The 18,083-nt window shown below is 46.9% G+C and overlaps 1 protein-coding gene across 5 annotated transcripts in view; it reads right to left on the reverse strand.

Annotated features, from left to right (window-relative positions):
- LOC143842180 (leukemia inhibitory factor receptor-like) overlaps nucleotides 1-18,083 on the reverse strand; it is a 104,349-nt gene that overhangs the window by 60,276 nt on the left and 25,990 nt on the right. For 4 of the 5 annotated variants that reach the window (XM_077347011.1, XM_077347010.1, XM_077347012.1 and 1 more), the window contains exon 2: nucleotides 8,094-8,250. The exons of the other annotated variant lie outside the window; for it this stretch is intronic. In XM_077347011.1, coding sequence (XP_077203126.1) covers nucleotides 8,094-8,178 — 85 coding nt within the window. In that variant the 5' untranslated portion in view covers nucleotides 8,179-8,250. The remainder of the gene's footprint in view (nucleotides 1-8,093; nucleotides 8,251-18,083) is intronic. 5 annotated transcript variants of the gene reach the window in all.

Consider the following 18,083-nt stretch of genomic DNA (forward strand, 5'->3'; position numbering starts at 1 on the left):
GCATTTCTCAGTGGGTGCCCAGGAGGAGTTTGTTGTTGTGCGTGCGCCGATTTGTCTTTTTGCTGCTGCCAGGGCTGTTCTCCCAGAACAGCTCTGCCAGGGCTCTCTCAGGATGTGGCCTGAGTAGAGCAGTTGGGTTAGAGGTGGTTTGAGGCGGTGGCCTGTTAGGTTGTTGGATTCCCCACCAGTGTCCACTGCGCCGTGTGTGGACTTCTGGGGGGGGAATGTGTCTTTTTGCTGCTGCCAGGGCTGTTCTCCCAGAACAGCTCTGCCAGGGCTCTCTCAGGATGTGGCCTGAGTAGAGCAGTTGGGTTAGAGGTGGTTTGAGGCTGTGGCCTGTTAGGTTGTTGGATTCCCCACCAGTGTCCACTGCGCCGTGTGTGGACTTCTGGGGGGGGAATGTGTCTTTTTGCTGCTGCCAGGGCTGTTCTCCCAGAACAGCTCTGCCAGGGCTCTCTCAGGATGTGGCCTGAGTAGAGCAGTTGGATTTGTGGTGTTTGAGGGCGGTGGCCCAAGCGTAGGAAGGGAAAGGTGAGTGGAAGCTGCTTTGATACACCTTTGGGTTGTGAAAAGCAAGTCTTCCTCTTGCTTTGTATTTGTTAGAGGGGGGAGGCTGGATGGGAGAGCCAGTGATGAGTCCACAGCATGGATGGAGCATCCAGATTCGCCTCTGAGCTCCTCCATTTGCTTTCTGAGGCTCTCCTGGGTTAGTGCGTAGGCGCCGTGAAGCTTTACAGCTTCACTGGGGGTTTCTGGGGGGATCTCCAGGTCTCCCCTGGAGGTTGACATCCCTGAGCCACTAGTGTTCCTAGTGGTGCAGGGATATCCCCCCCACAGGCCAGTGCAGGGCCCCCCTCTCCTCTGCAGGGGAACCCAGGTGAGAACTCAGTGGACCTTATTGGTTCTGCAGTTCTCACCTGGAGGCTGCTTAGGCTGACAGCCACAGGTTCCCCTGCACCTGGGAGAGAGAGTCCCTTCCTGGCCTCTGTTTGGAGCCAATGCAAGTCAATGTCTCCATTGACTTGCATTGGCAAGCCTTCCCCCGCCTTCCCCGGGGGCTGGGAGGGAGGGGGTGCAAGTTGCACCCCTGAAACTTCTTGGGGATCTCAGGGAGGGTCTTCCCTGAGTCCCCTGAAAGTTTCAAGAAGATTGGACCAAGGGGTCCAATGCTACGGGCTCCCAAAGAGGGTGCCCCTATCCGCTCCATTGGTTACAATGGAGCGTCAGGTTCTCTAGGCTGAACATGTTTCTCCATAGACTTCTATGGGGGATGTTCCTTGGGAGCCCCCAGGATGGGACCCCCTGGTACAATCTTCCTGAAACTTGCAGGGGATGGAGGGAAGACCCCCCCAGAGATCCCCTGCAAGTTTCATGAAGATTGGACCAAGGGATCCCCATCCTATGGGCTCCCAAAAGCGTGAGAAAAAAATGATTTCAGCAGGTAAATTGCCAATTTCCTTGTTCTGTAATCATTTTTTTCTCACGCTTTTGGGAGCCCATAGGATGGGGACCCCTTGGTCCAATATTCATGAAACTTGCAGGGGATCTCTGGGGGGGTCTTCCCTCCATCCCCTGCAAGTTTCAGGAAGATTGCACCAGGGGGTCCCATCCTGGGGGCTCCCAAGGAACATCCCCCATAGAAGTCTATGGAGAAACATGTTCAGCCTAGAGAACCTGACGCTCCATTGTAACCAATGGAGCGGATAGGGGCACCCTCTTTGGAAGCCCGTAGCATTGGACCCCTTGGTCCAATCTTCTTGAAACTTTCAGGGGACTCAGGGAAGACCCTCCCTGAGATCCCCAAGAAGTTTCAGGGGTGCAACTTGCACCCCCTCCCTCCCAGCCCCCGGGGAAGGCGGGGGAAGGCTTGCCAATGCAAGTCAATGGAGACATTGACTTGCATTGGCCCCGAAACGCCCGAAACGATTCGGGAGGCTCCAATGCAAGTCAATGGCTTCCATTGACTTGCATTGGCCCCGAATCGGCTCGGACAGCTCCGAATCGATTCGGGAGCCTTTCAATGCAAGTCAATGGCCTCCATTGACTTGTATTGGCTCCCGAATCGATTCGGACCGGTCCGAATCGGTCCGAATCGGCCGATTCGGATCCGAATCGGTCCGAATCGGGCCGGTCCGAACCCAAACCGGTCCGAATCGGGCCGATTCGGATCCGAAACGGTCCGAATCGGGGCCCCCGTGCACAACCCTAATGTCCATGGACTACAATTCCCAGGAGCCCCCTGCCAGCAAATGCTGGCAGGGGGCTCCTGGGAATTGTAGTCCATGGACATCTGGAGGGCCGCAGTTTGACTACCCCTGATCTACCCGGTCCTATCATGAAAGGGACTTTATTTGACCCACTGTTTTGACATCTCTTTTTATTGTATTATATTACTTGTGGTCCTCCTTTTCCACTGGGACTCAAGGCAGATTTCACAGAATGAGTCAAAAAAATCAACAGGATGGGACATTCAATAAACAACGAACTAGGAAGTGGGCTGTAGAGCCAACTCAGAAATACAAAAACAGAACTGAAGCAAAGAAGGCTATTGGCATGACACATTAAATGAAGCAAAATTACATGATAAGGTCCAACTTACAGCAAAGTATACACAGTAGTATAGATCTCACCCGCTAATGAGGTATCCAAGTAACTATGTCAGGCTTTCTCAACCAGGGTTCATGTAACCCTGGGGTTTCTTGACAGCCCTGGTACGGTTTGCCAAGTGGGTGGGAATTTTCATATATTTTTTAATATGCTAAACATTTATTGGGTGACTATGATCATATGTGGCATGTCAACCCCACTCCCAAAATGGCTAATAATGGACTCGAAGGGATGGGAAAGGGAGGGGCCTCAGGTGTGCTTCCCAACTATAACCTGCACGATTGCGTAATTTCCGGAACTTCTCAAAGCCTGAAGAATGTTTCAGGAGTTTCTCAGAGGAAATAAGTTGAGAAAGGCTGAGCTATGTGAATAATTTTGTACAGGGCTATCTTATTATCTCTGTTAACAAGCTATACCTTTCTCACCTTAATTTTTGTAATTTCCTTATCTGTTTTGTGCCTGGTCTATCGGTATAGTTTTATTGCTAATGAATGTTTTATTATCATTCTCAGTGCTGGTTTGTCTTTTTATCTTTACCATGTTATGTTATTTTGGGTTCATAGTTACTTGTTTTAACTGCTGGTTTACTCCGCTACTATTTACTGCTGCTAATTATTAAGTTTTGAAAAGCTCAAAAGCGGCTGCTTTCATCATAGCTGCTGAATGAGACTGTTGAGTTCTCAAAGGAAACAGTTAAGGGGAAAGTACAATGTCCCCTCTAATTTACAGCTGACCACATCACTGGATCTTAAGAATAATCCGTGACACCACAATGAGTCACTAGCAATTATACGGCCTCTCCACCAGGGCTTTGAAGTATAAGGTGCGGCCTACCCAGCTTTCAACTACGAAATCTGATCCCCCTAATACAGGCTGAATGGCTTTCCCTCCTGGAATTCAGATGCCCTCAAAACCGCTAGAGGCACAGCCATGCTGGCACCCAACTAAACTTTTCGAAAAAGCATTAAAATGGCTCTTCAGTATAGAGCCACCTCCACAAAGAAGCTAGTTCCGCAGGGAGTATATGGTGGAGCAGGTTACCCCTTATCAATGCTGATGCTCCCTTCTCTGCTGGCTTCATTTCCAGTTTGGTGTAGTGGTTAGGAGTGCAGACTTCTAATCTGGCATGCCGGGTTTGATTCTGCACTCCCCCACATGCAGCCAGCTGGGTGACCTTGGGCTCGCCACGGCACTGATAAAGCTGTTCTGACCGAGCAGTAATATTGGGGCTCTCTCAGCCTCACCCACCCCACAGGGTATCTGTTGTGGGGAGAGGAATGGGAAAGCGACTGTAAGCCGCTTTGAGACTCCTTCTGGTAGAGAAAAGCAGAATATAAGAACCAACTCTTCTTCTTCAGTAATATCAAGGCTCTCTCAGCCTCACCCACCTCACAGGGTATCTGTTGTGGGGAGAGGAAGGGAAGGCGACTGTACGCCACTTTGAGACTCCTTCTGGTAGAGAAAAGCAGCATATAAGAACCAACTCTTCTTCTTCAGTAATATCAGGGCTCTCAGCTTCACCCACCTCACAGGGCATCTGTTGTGGGGAGAGGAAAGGGAAGGCAACTGTAAGCCGCTTTGAGCCTCCTTCGGGTAAAGAAAAGTGGCATATAAGATCCTCCTCCTCCTCCATCTCTACTTCCCTCCCTGTGTTCCTCCAGTAACCTTACTCCCAGTCGGGCTATCCTACTCTGCCCATTCTCAAACCTACCCTCTCCTCCCTCCTTTGCTAACAAGTCCTTTCACCCCTCTGGCCACTCTTTTCCTCACATGTATGGTCTTTCGCTCAACTCAAAGATTAGAGGCATGCTTTTATTGGATGTTTATATTGCAGTTAAAAACATGGGAAATGAATATAATGTTAAGGCTGAGAGAGTGCCTCAGTAACCTCTGACAGCAGACTGAGGATTCGAACCTGCGTTGCCCAGATCCTAGGCTGCTCACAACAGCAGAGACTATGAAATCTGCAACTTGTATGAATTTTGCCAATTATACAGTTTGTCACATTTCATTAATCTTGTAGGCCCCAGCTCCAAGTGATAATTCACTGTGAAATGAATTAACTCAGCCAGCTCTGACTCAATTACTTGTCAGAATCTCATAACGTTCAATTGGAAGAAGTCTGTTTCCCCTCTTTGAATTAATTCAAGGGCAACATCCCTTAGGTCAGGGGTAGTCAACCTGTGTTCCTCCAGAAGTTTATGGACTACAATTCCCATGAGCCCCTGCCAGCGTTTGCTGGCAGGGGCTCATGGGAATTGTAGTCCATGAACAACTGGAGGAACACAGGTTGACTACCCCTGCCTTAGGTGGTCGTCTACAAACTGCTAGCCTGTTTAAGGTACCCGCACCCCATTGCTTCCCTCTTGTACTTTCTACTAGTCCTTCATGAGTGTGGAACCTAGGCATGTGCGTTTTGGATCGTTTTGGCTGAAAAGTACCCGAATCAAGCTGAGAACTCCGAGGGGCCCTGGGGACAAGGCTTTGGGAAAGACTCCCCCCCCCATTGGAAAAGAGGCCTGTCTAAGCACCACCTTTCACCCACTCTGACCTCTGGCTGGAGTGGTGCAATAAAGAGCACCCTAAAGGGTCTCTCTGGGGGGCTGCTGGGGCACCCCTTCAGGGGTGCAGGCAGGAGCAGGTTCTGCCACTTCATGGGGTCCTGCTGATCAGGCAGCACCTCCTATGGATGCCGTTGCCCCCGGGCCTGGTGCTCACTGGAGGAGATGTCTGATCAGTCCCTTGGGGTGAGCTTCGGGGACATGAGCAGAATGTCATTTGACTTCACCCCAGGGATGCAGAGAGCCCTGGAGGAGTTTGAGGAGAGACTGGTCCTTGTCGACTCCTTCAGGGTCCAGCAGGTTTAAGTCTGGAGAGGAACAGGAGCAGATAAGAGATGGGGCACAAGAGGGGCAGGTGGAGGCACCCTCCCCATGCTACCATCTCAACCCCTTCCCCCTCTTTTCACTCTTCTTGCCCCCCTGCCCTCTGGACATGATGTGTCTGCCCCAAGCTCCTCAGAGAAGGAGGCTCAGGGGACTCCCAAGGCTGCTACTCAGTCCAGGGGCACCCATGTGCCTAGAGGTGGGTTCACTGCAGCGAACAAGGGTGCAACCCGCACACTGGCCATATTGATGGCAATGGGTGGGTACTCCTTCTTCCTGGCAGAGGACAAGGTGTTCCACAGATCCCACTGGTACATGCCTCCTAGTCACACGATGATTAGGACAGTGTTGACTTCTCTTTATAGGACAGCCAGGGCCCACATGCAGAGAAATCCCGAGCTTCTGGGACTGTGCACTTTACGTTGAACATATGGACAGTGCACATTGCATCAACTGCACATTGGTGGGATGTCCTCAAGGTCCTGGGTGGGGTGAAAAGTGTTAGGCAGAGTCAGGGCTGCCAAGCTGCCTATCATCAAGGCCTTCGATGTTTGGCACATGGCAGACAACACCAGGGGCATCATCATGAGGATGGTAGAAGGGTAGATAGGCAGTGGGGTCACCAATCTAATTGAAATTTGGAGGGGGGGTCTTTAGGTAAGAGAGTCCTCAAGCTACACCAAAGGTTTGGAGCCTCTAACTAAAACCTCCACCTCCCCAGGCTACAAAGAAGATGGAAATATGAAAATTCCCATTGACTTTAACGGTGCCACTGACTTTAATGGCCAAATCCTCTCTATAAGGTTTTAGAAGGCACTGCATAACAATTTAGTTTGCTATAGATTTCAATGGAGGGACTCTTCAGGGCTTTACTGTGCTTTGCATATTTTTCACTTGGGTTTCTAAACAGCCCTAAATACCACATGGAAACACAGGGCATAAATATTTTAATTTTAAAAATTAACAAGAATACTTCTGCTGTTATAGGTTTTAGGTGCTAATCCAGGGACAGTTTAGATACTTGCCCTAGGTTTCAAAATGTAGTTTCAAATGCACATGGAGATACAGAGCTGCATTTGCTTAATTAGCAAACTAAAGAAGAGCAATGTCAGATTAATAATGCATGTTTTATTCATTTCATCAGTATCTACAAGCATCTCCCTAAAGGCTTCAGGGCACGTACATTTCATTCAAAACAAAAAACAAACACATGTTCAACATGTTCGGTATCAAACAGCAAAGCAAACTTTATAGGGTACATTAAATGCAAATCACATGCTTTTAACATCTCCCGCCTCCTTTGCACAAGATGATACAGATTTCTTTCTCTCTTCAGTGGCAAACGTTTTCTTGCAGCCAGGACCTGAATTCCACCCACAGGTGCAGTATGGTTGCATGGTCACAATCATTTGCAATAGCATTGCCTAATTTATTAATGAACTCAAATTGTAGACTCCCACACAGCAGCTTGTGGTGGGTAACGACATATAATGCTCACAATAATATCCCTTTAAAAGATAAAACTGATTAATCCCACTCATAACAGAGATAAATAACCCTCCTCCAATCTATAGGCTTCAATTCAGTGCTTCAGGGACACAACAGGGTAACCCGATGACCTGGATAATTCATGGAGGGGCTCAGATCTAATTGGCCTGGCCTCAACCAAAGACCTGGTGGAAGAGGAATAGGCTGCCTAAGGAGGTGGTGAGCTCCCCCTCACTGGCAGTCTTCAAGCAAAGGTTGCATACACACTTTTCTTGGATGCTTTAGGATGCTTTGGGCTGATCCTGCGTAGAGCAGGGGGTTGGACTAGATGGCCTGTATGGCCCCTTCCAACTCTATTATTCTATGATTCTAAGAGCTCTGTTGTACAAGCTCTGCAGAACTGAGAAAGTTCCATCAGGGCCCTCAGCTCTCCCGGGACCGAAAAGGCCCTGGCCCTGCTCAAGGCCAGGTGAAACTCCCTTGGAGCCAGGAATCTCCACCAGATTTGCACCTGCAGAGTGAAGTGCCCTGCGGGGGGCATAAGAAAACAGGCGGTCCTGCAGATATAAAGGTTAACACTAAAACCTTGGATCTGATCCAGTTCAGTTGCAAAGGATTCACATGTTTCTAGTGCAAACACCAGGCACAGATCACCAATTCTGTTAGAATGGCAGAATGATTTGCCACATAAGTAAAAGTAAAGGTATAGGTATCCCCTGTGCAAGCACCGAGTCATGTCTGACCCTTGGGGTAACGCCCTCTAGCGTTTTCATGGCAGACTCAATACGGGGTGGTTTGCCAGTGCCTTCCCCAGTCATGACCGTTTACCCCCCAGCATGCTGGGTACTCATTTTACTGACCTCGGAAGGATGGAAGGCTAAGTCAACCTTGAGCCGGCTGCTGGGATTGAACTCCCAGCCTCATGGGCAGAGCTTTCAGACAGCTGCCTTACCACTCTGCGCCACAAGAGGCTCTTACGCCACATAAGTACAGCAACCCTATTGCCTTGCCATGCACGCCTCACGCAACAATGGTGTCTACATTAAGCCAGAAAAAATGCCGAGAAATCGCAATTGCAAATACAGGCGGCAAGTTGCATTCAGCGGCACCAACCTGTCTGCTGACTGCGGGCGGAGCTCAGGAAATAAAGCGAAGCTGCTGCTGCCAAGAAAGAGCAGAGACTTGGACTCCTCCACATTCTTTTACGTTCCACAGTGCAGAACTGGACACCTTAAGCGGGAAAGTGCATCAACTTTTACACAGCCAGACTCTAAAAAAAGAAGAAGAAAAGAAAAACAGGTATATTTTCCAATAGTGCTATTTTATTTGTTTTAAAATGTATATCCCTTGCTTTCCCCTACCCAGGATTCAACAGTCAGCTTATCTTTTCAAGAGCCACATCAAAATATCAGAATCAATATTTGCATAATTGTGGACGGGCTAATGCAGCAGAGGCATATACTAGGTCCGGGATGCACAAAGCTTTTGCCCCAAGTTCCAAAAACAAATGCTATTTGACAATATCCTTATGCCAGCAAACAAAAGCATGTGCAAATTTTAGTAAGAAAGCAACAATGAAAGATGCTAAACAATACCAAACAAACAAAAAATCAGAAATCAAATGCCAAGACCTCTGCGTGAGATCCTAGATCAGGCTTTCTCAACCAAGGTTTCGTGAACTCCTGGGATTTCTTGATAGTTTGGGATGGGTTTCCTGAATGGGTGGGAGTTAGTTAATTTTTAAATATATTTTTTTTAAATTTGCTAAACATTTGGCCAGTTCCTTCAAAAGGTAAATGCTGGCCATTTCACAGCTAAATGCTGGCCATTTCAAGCTGTAATCCATGAGGGTCACACTGCTAACTGGTTTCCTCCTGGTTTGTCTCATCTTCTGGCAACCAAGCTTTAGAGATTTCAGAGCAGTGGATTGATTACAGCTTGAAATGGCCAGCACTTACCTGTGTGGATAAACAGCCTCCTCTGAGGCTTGTAATACATGATAGATCCTGGTTACATGGACTTGTTAAGTTAGATGGACTTGCTGTAAGATTGTGCTACAGTATATTATATGTGGCTTCTTCTAGACAGAATAAGATTCCCACTAGCACAGCATTTGATTTTTAACCTCCTCTAAATCTTCCAAAAGGAAAAGACTCCAGTGAACTTTTCAGCTGAACATCCGGAAGACGTTTCTGACAGCTAGAGCAGTTCCTCAGTGGAACAGGCTTCCTCAGGAGGGGTAGATTCTCCTTCCTTGTCTCCTAAGCAGACAGACACAGAACTGCTGATTCTGTGAATTTAGGCAGATAGTAAGTGGGGTGGGCAGAAGGGACTGTGTCCATACTTGGGTCTTGTGGCCCTTTCTTGCACACCCAGGGAAACACCGATCACCCTTTTGGGGTTAGGAGGTAAATTTCCTCCAGGGATTTGTGTGTGTGTTTTTGGGGGGAGGGGCAACTGGGCATGGAATTGGGGTCACTGTGGGTGAATCTCCTGCATTTTGCTGGGAATTGGACTAGATGACCCTGGCAATCCCTTCCAGCTCTATGGTTCCAGAATCAGAGTTGGAAGGGACCACCTGGGTCATCTAGTCCAACCCTCTGCACTATGCAGGACACTCACAACCCTATCGCTCATCCACTGTAACCTGCCACCTCCTTGAGCCTTCACAGAATCAGCCTCTCCGTCAGATGGCTATCCAGTCTCTGTTTAAAAATTTCCATCTAAGGAGCTCAGTACAATAGGGTCCTTTCCCCCTTCCATTATTTATCCCCCCCCCCTTTGAGATATTGTAGGTCAGGTTCAGTAGCCCAACCTCAGCCATCAAGCTTCACGGAAGCAGGAGGACATGAACTCGGATCTCCCAGATCCAAATCCAGCACCCTAACACTACATCACTATAGCTAGCTTTTTTATTTCGAGGGCCAAGAGAAAAAGAGATACAGGGCAGTACATGAACACAGTCCTATCAACTTACTTAAGTCGGTCTCTCGAGTTAGAAGAATTAGGTTTTGGAAACACAGTTTTACCATAGAGTTCTGCTGCCAAGCCCTCCCCAGAAGGCCAGACCCACAGGACTCTACTCTATGGCACCACAATGTCAAGGCAGGTAGCTATGTTAGCGCAGTGGTGACAGACAGGGGGAAGGCTGGCAGGCAAAAGGAGGAGGCAGGAACTGCGGCCAATCAACTGTTTTCTTAGAAACAACATAGGTTTGCCCCCAGGACAGCAGAACAGCCCGTTGACAGGAATAGAAAGGTATTTTGACTACTAACTCTCTGCACAGATTAGAACTGCCCTCCAGCTTGGTGCCTCAAACAATATCACACCTTCTGTAATTTTTATAGCTAGCAGAGGGTGGTGGTAGTGGTAATTAAAAACAACAACAACATGGTTCTTTATCTCCTTTTGCCCCATGGCCATGACTAATCGTCTGCAATTACAATCCATCTTCCCTCCAAGCAGTATGTTTTACAGTTTGCTGAGACGCAGACAAGAGTGGGCAAGAGAGAAACCGATCTCTTTATGCTGGTGCCTGAAACAGGTTGCAAGAGGCATCCTTTGATCAGATGGAAGTCAAATGGCCCCAGTCTGAGGACATGCTGGAACAAGAGCCCAGCTCAGCTAGAAATGGAAACACACATTCAAACAAACAGCGATCTGGGTTGCTGTTTGACTTTCAAAGCACTTGCCTCCACAAAACCTCTGCACGAATAGTTACAGCACAAAAGGAGCTGGCTTCACCAGAGGGCTGGCTTGAAATTCAACTTGTTTGCATGGCCACCTTTTAAAAACACTTTCAGCAGTTCAGATGAAACCTGGGCAAAAAACTACTTGCACGCGTAAGATTTATCTATTTACTTCTCCCCAGTAGGGACCAGGTAACTGACTTGCGACATCGTTTCCTCCTCAAAACAACAGCCTTGTGAGGAAGGCTAGGCTGAGATTATGTGACAGGAACGCCACTCCCTGATGGAACAGTGGAAATCAGCCAGAGCAGGGGTAGTCAACCTGTGGTCCTCCAGATGTCCACAGCGCCCCTGCTGTGGACATCTGCCAGCGTATGCTGCCAGGGACTCATGGGAATTGTAGTCCATGGACATCTGGAGGACCACAGGTTGACTACACCTGACCCAGAGGATGTCCTTGCCCCCTTAGAGGGAGAATCAGGTGTTCCTCCTTGTTCTCTGTTCTGGTGAAGACTCTTTATAATCTCCTAGCTTACACCCACTTATGCCCGATACTTCCCATGTGGGTCATACATGAAACATCATGAGATTGTAGAGCCCTATGAGAAAAGGCTGAGGGACTTGGGAATGTTCAGCCTAGAAAAGAGGAGACATGATTGCTGTCTTGAAGTATTTTAAAGGTGGTCACTTAGAGGACAGTGAATGGTTCCTGTTGGCAGCAGAGGATAAGGCCCACAGTATAGAATGGGAGAGAATGGTACCAGCAAGATATCAGGAAAAAATGTTCACAGTCAGAACTGTGTAGGTTCAAGCAGGTTCCTCAGGGGTCGTCAACCTGTGGTCCTCCAGATGTTCATGGACTACAATTCCCATGAGCCTCTGCCAGCAAACGCTGGCAGGAGCTCATGGGAATTGTAGTCCATGAACATCTGGAGGACCACAGGTTGACTACCCCTGACTTAATTGACAAAATCATGGCTCCCAAAACAACTTACAGATGACTGTGGACAGAAAAAAAAAACAGATGTCAAGTGTCAACATGGGCCTGTTTTTTTTCAGTGTTTGGAGATTAAATAGGAATTCTGCCACCACCACCCCTTCCTACCTGCTGAGTCAATGACCATTCTTTCATCACACCGAGGAATCAAAAACAGGCCAATATTTAGTTAATGGTTGCAAAGGAGGAGACAAATACGAGCTGCCACCCACACCCCACAATTTGGAAATGTCAGGTTTAAAGGAAAGTACTTTGTAGGAAGCTCTGGATTTGGATCATTCCTTTTTCTCCTGGCCCTAAAACTGAATAATTGTTTATACAACTGTCTATCTTTAAAGCCAAAAGGGACAGAAATTAGCTTTGTAAAACAGAACAGAATCCCAAGATCTGAGGTTTTCCATATTGTTAAACCTGATTGTTGGGTTGTGAGTGTGAAACCCGCAGAGTTTACAGTCTTCACCAAGGACATGGGATTGGGCCAGAAACATCATGTGTGCATAAAATACACACACTCTGGTAAGACTGTGATGCACCTACTGCCACAATAGCCTCCCTCCACATGCCCAGCTTGATAGGGAGGTGCTGTGGCTGAGTGGTCAAGTATCTGTTTAGTATACAGAAGGTCCCAAGTTCAATCCCCAGCATCTCCCATTAAAAGGACCAGGCATGAGGTGATGGGAGAGACCTCAATTTAAGACCCTGGAGAGCTACTGCTAGTCTCAGTAGACAATTCTGACCCAATATAAGAAAGTTTCGTATTTTCAAAATGTATCACGACCTTATTTTGGAGGTGATGTCACAGTTCTGATGTCACAGCTCTTAAGGTAAAGGTATCCCCTGTGCAAGCACCGGGTCATGTCTGACCCTTGGGGTGACGCCCTCCAGCGTTTTCATGGCAGACTCAATACGGGGTGGTTTGCCATTCCCTTCCCCAGTCATTACCGTTTACACTCCAGCAAGCTGGGCACTCATTTTACTGACCTTAGAAGGATGGAAGGCTGAGTCTACCTTGAGCCGGCTGCTGGGATCGAACTCCCAGCCTCATGGGCAGAGGTTCAGACTGCATTTCTGCTGCCTTACCACTCTGCGCCACAAGAGGCTCTGTCACAGCTCTTACATATGTGTTTTTGGAATGCTACCAACAAGGTAAATGGGGAAAGCAGAAAGATAACAGGAAGAGGTTATCCAAAAGTCCAAGGGGGGGGGGACAAAAAAATTTACAATGTTTGCAAAGTCTACCCAAACCCATATGAGTTAGGCAACAGATGTTACAGTTTTGAGTACCCTTGCTTTCTCCTTGGCATCACGAGATGTTGCAATCCACAGGGAGATAGATAATTAGGGAGTTGCGTACAATAATACTTCTAAAAGGCCCTAGCAGACAGAGCTTCTAAACAGAAAAAGGGAAGTATGCACAACACTCTGCTCTTGAGGAAGAGAGGAACATGAACATCTCAGTTTAGAAGGGGCAACTTGTCTGTCTGGTTCATCTACCACAAACCCAAAGCCACAAGTTCCTCTCACCACAGCACAATGGACGAATCTGCTTGTGGTGAATCCATCAAAGGGAACTTGTTTGGAGAGGAACTCTGAAGAGAATGTTTACTGCATCAGCCCCTGGAAACACCACCTGCCTCTCTCTGCCAAAGAGTTCAGCTGCAAACACATCCAAGCACATCCCGCCTGCCAAAATGGATATTAAAAATCTGCAGTCCATCATGGAGGAACTATCATGGAGGAACTATCGCCCAAAGGGCCTAACAAAAGGCAGAAATAGCCAAATTATAAAGCACAAGGAACAGCATAAATATCTCCATTGACAATAAAAGTATGGGAACTGAAAATGGAAAGATGAAAAGCGTACTCAACAGCAACTCCAATTCTGACCGGACTCTAGTAAAAATATGCCTTAAGGATGGGGATCAAAAGGTTATATTTTCGTACATCTACCAGAGGCAATAGAGGTAGTCATTTGCTGGAGTCAATGTCAACAATTCTCCCAGAATATATTTAAATTGTTTTAATGATGACAAATTATTCCGACACTGCATGGTTTTTCTTCAGTTGTAACTCACACGTTTTGTTTGTTGTGACAATTAAGTGTTGTATCTACCAACGGTATCTATTTGCCTCAGATGGCCAATCGTAAGCTCGCCCTGCCCTCCCTTCAATTTCTTCTACACATAAAAAGAGTCTATTGCATTTGCTTGGTGAATAGGTGAAGACAGGAGTAACATTTCAAGTTCGGTGGGAATTATTTTAGTATACAGAGAAAGAAGAACACGCACATGCCTCTAAGAAAAAGCTGTTCGGCACAACTCACATGGAATCTGGAAAACAACGGCTTTGGTCAGCACCTATTGGCTAGTATTGGCCTTTCTCAACCTTTTTAGCATTGAGAAACATCTGAAACATTCTTGAGGCTTTGAGAAACCCCGGAAGTGCTATCAGCAGGCCGTACCTCCCTGCCATGACCTCAAAAGTCACTTGTCACCAGAAGTGACATCACCCACACACTCCCACCACATGTAACTGCATGCTCTGTTGCCCCCCACTGCCAGAAACCACCCAGTGTCCTACTCAGCTGTGCCAGGGTTGGAACAGGCATCCGCCGCTCTGTCGCCTCCTACTACCCACCCCCAATGCAGTTAAGTTAAAGTGACACTTCTTATCTTTCAGGACACCAGTCACTACGACATGTCATAAGCCTTGGCCAGCAGGGATTTGACTGGAGCCCCCTCATTGGCTATTGGGAGGGGAGCGCGAGTTGACATAACCATATATGGTCATATCACCCAATAAATTGCCTTTTAATTACAAAATTTATTTTAAAAAATTAACTCCCAACCAAACGGCAAACCCTTTCCAGGGCCACTGAGAAACCCCAGGGTTTCACAAACCCCCTGTTGAGAAAGTCTGACAAACCTGTGTCATACCTTTCAATTAAGGCCAACCAAAATAATACCGTGCCTTAGGCTGGATGTTAAAAATAGAACAGAAAAGTAAGTGTCCATGTGGGGGATGATCTTTCCAGTCCTGATCTTAAAATCTCTGTTTGCTGGTCGGGGAATCATGGGAATTGTAGTCCATGAACATCTGGAGGACCACAGGTTGACTACTCCTCTCTGTCAGCATCCTGTGCAGAATGCTTTGCTAGCTTCATTAGGTGTCAGGTGTGGTTACCTGGTACGAAGACATGCTCTTGGAATGCAAGAAGCAGAAAATGAAAGCCACCAAGTGCTCTCTTGGCCTCACCAACCTCGCAGGGTGTCTGTTGTGGGGAAAGGAAAGGGAAGGTGAATTGAAGCCCCTTTGAGACTCCTTTGGGTAGAGAAAATCGGCATATAAGAACCAACTCTCCTTCTACAATTCAAAACAAAAGTGTGAACCTGAAAGGCTGACCAGATATGCATCACTATTACCTTGGAGGGGAGTGAACACTTCAGTGACGTTAAGTTAGGGGAAAACTGGGTGTTAAATATGTATCTGAGACCTGGGGAACTACTGGGCCTTTCCACAAAACACTAAGAAGGGAAGGGAATGGTTGGGGAAGGTAAATGATAATTATGAGAATGCATGTACGGGTGTGTGAGTGTATAAATATATATAATGCCTATTGTTTCGGTGGGAAGAGGAGAGCACTCAAGAGATGCAAGTATCATATTACACATCCTGTTATGATTGCCAATATAAAAACCTTCGAAAAAATTCCCCCTAATTGCATGCCAGAAGACATGTACATTTCTGGGAAACAGCAGCAAATTGCCAATTTGGCTGACAGTAAAGATAAAAGATGAAGAAAGAGAAGATGAACTTATTTTCTTAAGAGCAAGCTCTGCTGACCTCCAGCTTTCGGGCCCCTCCGACTTCTCTTCATCACATCAATTTAGTTCTTGCTCTAAATTATCATAAGGACAAGAAAATGCTCTTATTTTTTGAAACTGTATTATTTCAAAACAGATGTCAGTATTAAATAGGTGGAAAGAGAGCAGAAATTTGCCTTTCCATCCACATTTAGGAGCTGCTCCCCATTTTGCAATAAGTGGGAATTCAAGAAACACATGACCAGTGGGAGGTGCTACTGACAATCAAAAAAACTATCAAAAACTCAAACCGAACTGTCTTGTCATCACTTTGCCTGAAGACCCTCCAAGAAGCTCATGAGAGAAGCTCCGCCCCTCCAGGAAGCTCACAAGAGAAGCTCCACCTCTCCAGGAAGCTCACAAGAGAAGCTCAGCCCCCTTCCCCCATATCTGTCTTTCATGCCATACTGGACTAGCTGCTATGATTCCCAACCTTACAAAGTTTCTGTCTACATTTGGAAGTTTGAGAACAAAAAGTTGGCAACACAACAACAAAATGTCTGTCATGGGGCTGGGCCAAACAAAAACACTGGAATGTTTCAGGCCAAGCTTCTTCCTAAAAGGAAGAGTGTCTTCATATCAGTTTTTCTTGCAGAAATGAAAGTAATACTTCCTGGGCTTTTCTGAAGCACCTCTTGCTCCAGTGAGGTAGAAGAAAGCCATGGTTGGCTCTTTAGGGAAGAAGAAGCAGAGAACATATTGGCAAGTACCATTTTGATCCACACTTGGCTTGAGTAATAACAATTCTAATTGATGGGTTGGAACAGGGGTAGTCAACCTGTGGTCCTCCAGATGTTCATGGACTACAATTCCCATGAGCCCCTGCCAGCAAATGCCAGGGGTTCATGTAGTCCATGAACATCTGAAGGACCACAGGTTGACTACCCCTGGGTTAGAACATTCCTCCAGCTGGCTGAATACTCTATTCCTATTTGCAGCATCCCTCTAAGATGGGGATGGCCAAACAGTGGCTCTTCAGATGTCCATGGACTACAGTTCTCATGAGTTCCTGACAGCACATGCAGAGCTCATGGGAATTGTAACCCATGGATGTTTGGAGAGCCATTTGGCCACCCCTTCTCTAAGGTCTCGTGGCCCAGACTAGCCCAGTCTTGGAAGCTAGGCAGGTTTGACCCTAGTTCATACCTGGATGGGAGACCACTATGTACACAGAGGCTAACAATGGAAAACCACCTCTGAATTGTCTTATGGGGTTGCCATGCGGTTGACGGCATTTTCCCTCAAGAGTAAGCTCTCAAGAAGAGGTATTGATTTAAGCCTGTCTAACACAGATCTGCTAACTGGAAGCATATGTGATCTGGGACCACCACATATGTCATGGCCCGAACTACTAAGCAAAAGATACTTCTCTATACCTTTGGGGTTTTTTTGGGGGGAAGGGAGGGGGGAATCTGTGAGATACCCAAGCATAACCAGGCATTTTACTAGAATGAATAAATGCTGTGGCTCAGTTTTCAGATGCAGTATAAACACAAGATTGTATCACATCACCTTAGCATCAATTAAATTCAAAGTTCCCCACCCACGCCTGACAAGCTCTCACACCCAAAAGGAAGAGGATACACATCTGCTCACACCCGTTTGTGAACACAGCAAGGTAATTAAACATCTCATGACGTGTATACGCTTGAGCAATCCTGTTGTGCGGCCCCAGTGTCACTTCCAATCCTGTTTCATTTGTGCTCCATTTTCTCTCACTCAATTTGAGGAGTTGTCGGTCCACAATAAAAGGTGAGCCGTATCCATGTTTTCAAAAAAAAAAACGTTCGTTTTCCTTGCACCTTCTTAGATGAAAATTTGCAAACACCAAGACTGCTTGGACACAACTCAAACCCATAAAGTGGAAAGTGCTGTCATGTTGTCATTGACTTATGGTGACCCAGCAGGGTTTTCAGGGCAAGGGATGCTCAGAGGCGGTTTGCCATTGTAAGTCTGTGTTACACTGCTCCAGATTCTTGGAACCTTCTAAGAGGCCATGGCTGGGTTGTACTGAATACCTGGTGGAACGAGCTCCCAGAGGACATCAGGGCCCTGGTGGAACTTGAACAGTTCTGCAGGGCCTGCAAAAGGGAGCTCCTCCGCCAGGCATTTGGTCGAGGTCGACCTGAACCAACCACTTCCCACTGGCCCCCAAGCTTCCCTCCTACGATGACTACTAGAAATCCACCCAACCCACTGAGCCTCAGTATGCGCTGAGCTGATGCTCTTTGCAGTTTCCACCGTTCTTTAATGTTATTGCTGTTGTTATTGTTATCACCTTGTTATTATGATAAATGAAGTCACCGGTATCGTTTCATATAAACCGCCCTGAGTCTTCGGGGAGGGCGGTATATAAATACAATAAATAAATACCTGTTTCTACTCAGATATCTTGAATGAGAGTACATTGTTTGAATACTACAATATAGGTGCTTGGAGAGAATATCCGGAAGAATGGGGCAGCCAGTCTTAGTCCTTGAAAAGAGCATAACTATCTAGATACCATTCTGGCTTAACCCTATTCTACCTGCAAGAACTTTTGAATAAAAAAAAC

The sequence above is a fragment of the Paroedura picta genome, chromosome 7 (assembly GCF_049243985.1).
Source record: "Paroedura picta isolate Pp20150507F chromosome 7, Ppicta_v3.0, whole genome shotgun sequence".
In the NCBI taxonomy this organism is placed as follows: domain Eukaryota; kingdom Metazoa; phylum Chordata; class Lepidosauria; order Squamata; family Gekkonidae; genus Paroedura; species Paroedura picta.